General features: G+C 45.9%; 1 protein-coding gene across 1 annotated transcript; it reads right to left on the minus strand.

Annotated features, from left to right (window-relative positions):
• Positions 1-6,042: 6,042 nt before the first annotated feature.
• On the minus strand, positions 6,043-6,694 carry LOC119305547 (transcription factor bHLH150-like). The gene has a single exon (XM_037582041.1). The coding sequence runs from the start codon at positions 6,575-6,577 to the stop codon at positions 6,347-6,349; it is 231 nt and encodes a 76-aa protein (XP_037437938.1). The 5' UTR covers positions 6,578-6,694; the 3' UTR covers positions 6,043-6,346.
• Positions 6,695-9,068: the final 2,374 nt, after the last annotated feature.

A 9,068-nucleotide genomic window follows, 5' to 3' on the forward strand; every position in this document is an offset into this window, starting at 1 on the left:
CAATGTGGTTCTTCAGGCGGTAAATTAAGACCATGTATATCTTCATAGGTGGTAAATTCTTGACATCTTCAGCTTTAATACCGTTTTCTTTCATTGATTTATTTGCCTCTTGCATATCTTCAGGACTGAGAAATAGAACACCTCTCTTCTTCGGAGTGGGTTTAGGAATAGGCTCAGGACTTGGCTCAATTGGTTCAGGAATTACTCCAGGAACTGGCTCGGGAAGAGTCCAATTATTTTCATTAGTCAACATATTATTCAATAATATTTCAGCTTCGTCGAATGTTCTTTCCCTGAAAACACAACCAGCACAACTATCCAAGTGGTCCTTGGAAGCATCGGTTAGTCCATTATAAAAGATATTAAGTATTTCATTTTTCTTAAGAGGATGATCAGGCAAAGCATTAAGTAACCGGAGAAGCCTCCCCAAGCTTGTGAGAGACTCTCTTCTTTGATTTGCACAAAATTATATATTTCCCGCAAGGCAGCTTGTTTCTTATGAGCAGGGAAATATTTAGCAGAGAAGTAATAAATCATATCCTGGGGACTACGCACACAACCAGGAGCAAGAGAATTATACCAAGTCTTAGCATCACCCTTTAATGAGAACGGGAATATCTTAAGGATATATAAATAGCGAAACTTCTCGTCATGAGTAAACGGGGTGGCTATATCATTCAACTTGGTAAGATGTGCCACAACAGTTTCAGATTCAAGGCCATAAAAAGGATCAGATTCAACTAAAGTAATAATATCATGATCAACAGAGAATTCATAATCCTTATCAGTAACACATATAGGTGAAGTAGCAAAAGTAGGATCGGATTTCATTCTTGCATTAAGAGACTGCTGCTTCCATTTAGCTAATAATTTCTTAAGATCATTTCTATCATTGCAAGCAAGAATTTCCATAGCGGCTGCTTCATGCATAACATAACCCTTAGGAACAACAGGTAATACATAATCATTGGGGGAACGTTCATCATCACTATCATCAATAATAGGTTCTTCAATATTTTCATTCCCCCTAACTCTAGCAAGTTGTTCATCTAGAAATTCACCTAATGGCAAAGTAGTATCACGCACAGAAGTAGTTTCATCATGCATAGCAGAAGTGGCATCGTCAATAACATGCGACATATCAGAATTCATAGCAGCAGCAGGTTTAGGTGTCGCAAGCCTACTAATAACGGAAGGAGAATCTAGTGCAGAGCTAGATGGCAGTTCCTTACCTCCCCTCGTAGTTGAGGGAAAAATCTTGGTCTTAGCGTCTTTCAAGTTCTTCATAGTGATCAATAGATATAAATCCCAAGTGACTCAGAGAATAGAGCTATGCTCCCCGACAACAGCGCCAGAAATTAGTCTTGATAACCCACAAGTATAGGGGATCGCAATAGCTTTCGAGGGTAGAGTATTCAACCCAAATTTATTGATTCGACACAAGGGGAGCCAAAGAATATTCTTGAGTATTAGCAATTGAGTTGTCAATTCAACCACACCTGGATAACTTAGTATCTGCAGCAAAGTATTTAGTAGCAAAAGTGGTATGATAATAATGGTAACAGTAGCAACAGTAAAGATAAATGTTTTTGGGTTTTTGTAGTAGTTGTAACAGTAGCAACGGAAAAGTAAATAAGCGAAGAACAATATATGAAAAGCTCGTAGGCAATGGATCAGTGATGGATAATTATGACGGGTGCGATTTCTCATGCAATAGGTATAACATAGGGTGATATAGAACTAGCTCCAGTTCATCAATGTAATGTAGGCATGTATTCCGTAAATAGTCATACGTTCTTATGGAAAACAACTTGCATGACATCTTTTGTCCTACCCTCCCGTGGCAGCGGGGTCCTAGTGGAAACTAAGGGATATTAAGGCCTCCTTTTAATAGAGAACCGGACCAAAGCATTAACACATGGTGAATACATGAACTCCTCAAACTACGGTCATCACCGAGAAGTGTCCCGATTATTGTCACTTTGGGGTTGTCAGATCATAACACATAATAGGTGACTATAGACTTGCAAGATAGGATCAAGAACACACATATATTCATGAAAACATAATAGGTTCAGATCTAAAATCATGGCACTCGGGCCCTAGTGACAAGCATTAAGCATAGCAAAATCATAGCAACATCAATCTTAGAACATAGTGGATACTAGGGATCAAACCCTAACAAAACTAACTTGATTACATGGTAAATCTCATCCAACCCATCACCGTCCAGCAAGCCTACGATGGAATTACTCACACACGGCGGTGAGCATCATGAAATTGGTGATGGAGGATGGTTGATGATGACGACGGCGATGAATCCCCCTCTCCGGAGCCCCGAACGGACTCCAGATCAGCCCTCCCGAGAGAGAATAGGGCTTGGCGGCGGCTCCGTGTCGTAAAATGCGATGAAACTTTCTCCTTGATTTTTTTCTCCGCGAGACGAAAGATATAGAGTTGGAGTTGAGGTCGGTGGAGGTCCAGGGGGCCCACGAGATAGGGGGCACGCCCTACAGGTGGGGGCGGGGGCGCCCCCTGTCTCGTGGACAGGCCCTGGGCCCCCAGGTGTATTTCTTTCGCCCAGAAATTCTTATTAATTCCAAAAAGTGCCTCCGTGGATTTGCAGGTCATTCCGAGAACTTTTCTTTTCTACACATAAAACAACATCATGGCAGTTCTTCTTAAAACAGCGTCAATCCGGGTTAGTTTCATTCAAATCATGCAAGTTAGAGTCCAAAACAAGGGCAAAATTGTTTGGAAAAGTAGATACGTTGGAGACGTATCAACCACCACCATAGTGGGGGGAGATCATTTTCCACCCCGAGCACCACACCAGCTCAAGAACACCTCACCTCCTGAGGCTTGTTCATCCTTGTACTAGTTCATCCATAGCCCCTCGAGGCAATCCACCACACCACACTGGATTAGGGTATTACACCACAACAGTGGCCCGGACCAGTATAAATCTCTGTGTCTTTGTATCTCTGTGAGCTCTACGCGCTAGGCTAGGGAGGATCGCGGGTAGGCAGGCTGGGCAGGTCGAGATCTCCGCACGCACCCCAGAGTTTGAACCTCTCAAGGGTTGCCGGATCCCGAAATCCGACACAGTACGTGAGTGAGGATCCCGACCTGCGTGTTGCTTGCCTTCGGACATGCTTTGCGCGAACTAGTAGCATTCAATTGGAAAAGGCAGGCAAATTTGAGATGATATGGGAGAGTCATAAAGTCTTTCCCCGTGTTGGAGAGGGTTTGGAAGGATTAGGAACAAGTCGGCTTAGTTTCAGTGGTAAAGTGTAAGCTCGGGAGGCTGGGGCGGGGGGGAGGTAGGGCACCTTACATAGCTAAAGTGTAAAAAAACTTCACTTGGAACCAACCGGATGGGACCATCATAGAAGGAAAAAGTGGAAGCCAGAATAGCCGAACTAAACTATAGAAAAGAGATCATGTAGAATCAACTATCACAATTAAAAGTTTAGTCACGGGAGAAGGTAAGACGTTTTTGCACCAGAAAAACCATTTAGAGGCATTACAACCGCGCACTCTTCGAGCCCTCTCAGGCCATCACCAATCACGGCCGTCGTTTTTTGTCGTTTCGGCCGTCCGATCAAACTCTAGCATTGTACTTCTCGCAACTCGAGTGGGCAGGTGCTCCTGCGGAAAAATTGGGCGTGGTTAATTAAGACAACACTCTCACATGAAGCCCATTTAAATATCATCATGATGGAAGGAAACATCGAATGCCACCCCTTCCCCTTCGTTCGACACCCTCCCCACTCCACCAGGCTTCCTTACCTAGAAATATGCGTGGCGGTCGAGCTCCCTCCAAGCCCTTTCAAGCTAGCACTCCATCCGGCAGAAAAGGAGGAATACTTGGTGAACATCAAGATCCTTCGCTGGTACTTCTGTTCCTGTATCGGCTGTCTCATCACCAAATCCAACCACAAGACATAATCTAGGTTTTCACCCTAAAGAATAAGTCTGAGCATACCCGAGAAATTCCTTCAACACTGTAATGATGTAAGAAAAAACATCGCCATTGTCAGGTATAACCACTCGGATCTGACCCCGACTTTTGGCCCAGAGATTGAGACTGGGTGCTCGAGTATCACCCCCATCGAAGCCACTCATGTGTTGTCGTCACCACTTTTTTGTGATCCCAACAGCTACATGCGAAGTGACCGTCGCCACCGCACAACCATCCCTATGCAGCCATTGTCCATAATTTGTATCTCACTGCCGAAGTCAACCACCAGTTCAGGAGAGATGAACTCCCAAAGACCTTTCTATGAGCACCACCGTCGTAGAGACGTAGGAAGTCGACGTAGTACCGTTTGCACTGACCACCATTCGTCCGATTGTATCTGGATCACCACCACCAAGCTATGAATCTTAGCGCCAGCGGCCAGCCACCACACACGCGGAAGGTTAGCACTCGTCGTTGCGGTCCACATCCAATAGAGAACCCAACGCACACCCACCCCCTACGCCATATCCGGATCTGACTGGAGGCTGGCTCGCACATGGAGGTCCACACACATCACTACCTGGCCCTCCACGGCTCCACATTCGCGCCTCCACACCCACCCATTTGTTCCACTCGTCTGCCCTAAGCCGTCGCCAGGAGAAGCAGCCATGACGCCATGGATCAGATCAGGGGCCCACCCTCGCGAGCTTGAGTGCCCCGCGCCACCCGAGCGCCACGAGAGGGAGGTGATCCCCCACCACTGCCATCGGCAACCCAGGCTTAGCTTGGCGGCTTCCTATGAGGACTACGGAGGAAGGAGGAAAGAAGGAGCGGCGGGTACCAGCAACTAGGCTTTGTGTCCTCCCGAGTCGCCCGTGCGGGGGACAGAACACATCACAGGGCCTTGCTCGTCGATCCTGTTTCCTTGCCTATTTGGTTTGTAGGATTCGGACAATGTAGGAACAAATAACATTGTAAGAGAATGATAGGAATGAAGGTGGAATTCTATGAACTGGCTCGTTTGGTTCACATGAACACAAAAACATAGAATGCTACTAAACACAGTCAAATTAAAGTTGAACCACGTGAAAAAGGTATAATAGGATGTTATGATGCCACTAAATACTCATGTCTCGTGCTTCATGCGTATGAGCTTTTAAAAGAGGTCTGAGTGTAGGCATAGTAAATGACAAATAAACGACGCCCGCAAATCTCGTTTAGTTAGGTTTAGCTAGCTCGATAGTTCATTTTTGCGCAAAAAAAACTTCACTGAACTGTTAGACCACAAGTGAGCTTAAACGGTAATAAACTGACCCGGTTTACATCCCTGACCTAGTGGATTGGATCAAAGTGACCTAGTGGATTGGATCAAAGTTCCTTTTTTCTTGCTTTTTTCCTTTACTCTATTACTTTGAACCAAACAAACAAATAGTGACCCTGAAGAATCCTATTCCATCAAAGCTTTTGTCTTCTTTGTTGGTTAGATTATCTGTAGGGAGCAAGCCAAACAGTAGCAGTGGTTTCCATTCAATTAACAATGATATCCATTGACCACTGTCGACGCAAAGCTTAATCATCAGCACGCCCTTCTTATTAGGAGTAGTAACTAGGACCAACTAATTTAAGCAGACTAGTCACCTCGTGTTGGATCCAGCCAACTTCCAGCTCATACCTCATCATGCATGCCGATACTGTGCATGCCACTCCATTACACGTATGCGCTTTACAAACCTAAAACGGATAGACAGCATATGGAACAGCTAGCAATGCGCAACAACCAAGGCAAGAATCGGCTCACGAGGAGCTTGGCGCCATGAAGAACACGGCAGTGCTTGAATATTTTTAAAGTACTACTCCAGTTAACAAAGATGATCTCACGAGTAGTAGTACTGTTCATCAGCCGTCTGATTTGTTTTGAGATCAAAGATGGGGCATATAGGGCAGGGTCTGAGAGTGGTGAAAATCGATCAAAAAACAAGATACACGCTCCTATTTCCAGTTAACAATGCATACTGTGTATAACCATGTATTTCTTTGATTCTTTCTTTGCCGCAAAGGGGGATGATAAGGGGATTATATAGGTGCGACAGAACTTCTTTTTTTTCAGAATTTTTATCATAACACCGCAAGATTGATCGACGATCACACGTACATGAATACAAAAAGAATGTGAATCGGCCGCGAAAATTACAAGAAATACTGGACAGAAAAACAAAACCCCTATATACTTCTAGAACACATACGATTGGTATGTATAGTCGCACCTAGGTACTCAATTATACGCTACTTGATCAACCATAATCGTTCAATATATACCATCCGTCTATACGTGCGATATATGCACGTATATATTCGCCATACCACAAGAGCAGAGGTTGCGAACTAGCTAGGGGAGTCGCCATGGCCTTCGCAGAGCTCCGAGAGCGCCCTGAGGAGCTCCACCCTGGCCCGGAGCTGCGCGATGTAGTCGGCCGTGCGGACGAGCAGCCGGTCGGTGGGCATAACCGCCGCCCCGGGGACCAGCCGCCGCAGCTCCCGCACCTTCCGCCCCACCACCGCCGACCGCCGGCGACGGCTCGAGCACAGCGACCTCCTCCTCCTCGCGATCTCCATGCCGAACGGATCAGCAGGACAATCAATGAAATGTGCTAGCTACCTAGCTCTCTAGTAGCTACGCTACGTGCGGTACGTGTAGGCGTAGCGTGGCCCTGTGGTCGACGTGACGACGGTGATGGGGAGGGAGGGAGAGCTGAGGCTGGCGCGGGATAAATAGGGGAGGGGGAGGGAGCGTTTTGGGAGCGGACGTTTCAACAAGGGGGTTGCGCGTAAAAATGAGCGTGAGCTGTGGCGCGTCGCGTAGCGCGGCGGAAGGGGGCCCCGCGCGTGGACGCCACGTCTTGTCCTGCACACGTGTCTGACAGCTTTCTGACCGCCCAAGGACCCGGGGAATTTATGGGCGTGGATTTTGTTTTGCCCGTTCTGCCCTTCGCTTTGTCTCTCGTGTGTTCAGAACCTTCGGAATACAAATTCATGTGAATTGCGAAGTGAGTGTAGTTTAAATGGTTTGGTTCTAGCCCACCAGGAAAAGTCCTAGAGTTACTACTGGTGCTTGCATTTTTCTGAATTTAATTCAGATTTTCTGGTGATGTTCGTTTATTGTAAAGTGACGTTTCCGTCGACTACGAAGGCGTTTGTGATGATTTCGTCATTCTCATTTGTTCATCCGGGTTTGTACCTTGTTAAAAAAGAAGATAACAACTTCACAAGGACTGGATGCCTTTCTCTAAGAGAGATTTCAATGATTATGTTTCTCAGAAAAGATTTCATTTATTAGAAGGGTTCAGCGAGACAAGACCCCGACCAAACCATGGTTCTACCTGTGACGAGAAGCCATAACACGATTCCACTACCTATTATGACAACTTGTAGTTATAGCATATTTAATCCCTCGATCTTCATTAAGGACGTTGGCATGGCAGAACAAAACACATGTGTCTACTTCAAATATTCCCAACGCTTCTGCTCAACCGAGTCCACCAAAACAGGACGACTGACCAATACAACCCTAGCATAATTTCATCCTAGCTCCAGTCAAGCCTCAAATTCAACATGCAGTCACTTGCATAGGAACACATAGATCTATATTGGACGAAAGATGATATCACCTGAACTGTTCCATAACACCATGCCAATCCTACTATACCAATCTGATGCCATGAATGATCTTTCCACATTTAAGTTGGTCAAGCCCATTTTGTACGGGTCGCAGGATTGTTGAACCAGGCATTCTATTGTAGACCCAATTAAGTCAATCGTTTGGTATTTCTTTCTAAGTATTAGCAAGTCGAGATAGCTAATTGCATAAATATCCCCTTGATCTTTCTATTCCCAGAGTCAACTTGTGAAGTGTCAATTCATTATGCAAATGCCACACCATTAGAGAAGCATAAAAAAACACCACACCTTTTGTCTGCGAAACTTGTCAAGGATCCACTATGTTCATATAAACCAACAAGCCCTCACCCCATATGTCTAAGTACTCTCTCATTGCCTGCCACAGGGCTTGAGCACGAGGGTATTAACATATCATGTGAAAAGTGTTCTCGCCATCCACTGCACAGATAGTGCATATCCCTTGTGTAATCATATGCCTTTGATGAATAATATTATCTTTGGTAGATAGAACGCTTATTAAGACATTCTTTTTCAATTTTAATCAGGATTGGGCACTTCACAGCTAAATTCCAATGAGGGTGTGCTCACACATACCTTGTTCATCGAGCTAATGTTGCAAGGCAAGATAATAGTATGCACTAGGCAACAAGAACATGCCTCATTGTCTGGGTAGGAGATCTACAAAATTCCTTCTTGAAGGCTTAATCTGTAGAATCATTTCCATAAGGAACAAATGATTCAAAACCTCAATGTAAGGTTGTAACGCCCGGGTAATCATGCTACAGTAATCCCACGCTAATCATGCCACGTCACCTCGGTTACTGTTGCTAACCTCACAATGATTCGAAACTGTTTCAAAATTTAAATTCTAAACATGTCAAACAATAAAAGCTTTCAAAAGTTGAAACAAAAATGTTCGGTGGGTGCCGAATATTACAAGGGTAATTATAGTAAAGAAAACATATTTTTAGAAAGTGCCTGAATATTTTAAAAGAATTAAAACAGAAAAGATAAATAAGGAAAAGAAGATAAAAACAAAAATTAACACTAACAACAACAAAATAAAAAGGGAACCTCCCCTCCCACGGCCCACCGACCCACCTGGACCAGGCCGGCCCACCTGGCCCATCCGGCCTCACCCCACTCCCCTTAACCCCCGATCCACACAAAACCCTAGCCCTATCCCCTCGTCCTCCCACTTCCCCCCGATCTGGATCAGGGATCCACCCATCGCTCGCCCTGCGCGACCCCAGCGCGCCCCGCTCCGCCGCCCGTTGCCGCCCCGCCCCGCCTCCGTCCTCCCCCGCGACGCCACCTCACCGGTGCCGCCCGGCCCCGAACGCCTCGTCCTCGCCGAACGCCTCGTCCTCGCCGCCCCCTCCCGGCCTTCTTCCTCACCCTCCGGCATCGCGTCCGTCTTCCCCGAGCC

Source organism: Triticum dicoccoides, chromosome 5B (assembly GCF_002162155.2).
Source record: "Triticum dicoccoides isolate Atlit2015 ecotype Zavitan chromosome 5B, WEW_v2.0, whole genome shotgun sequence".
Taxonomy (NCBI): Eukaryota; Viridiplantae; Streptophyta; class Magnoliopsida; order Poales; family Poaceae; genus Triticum; species Triticum dicoccoides.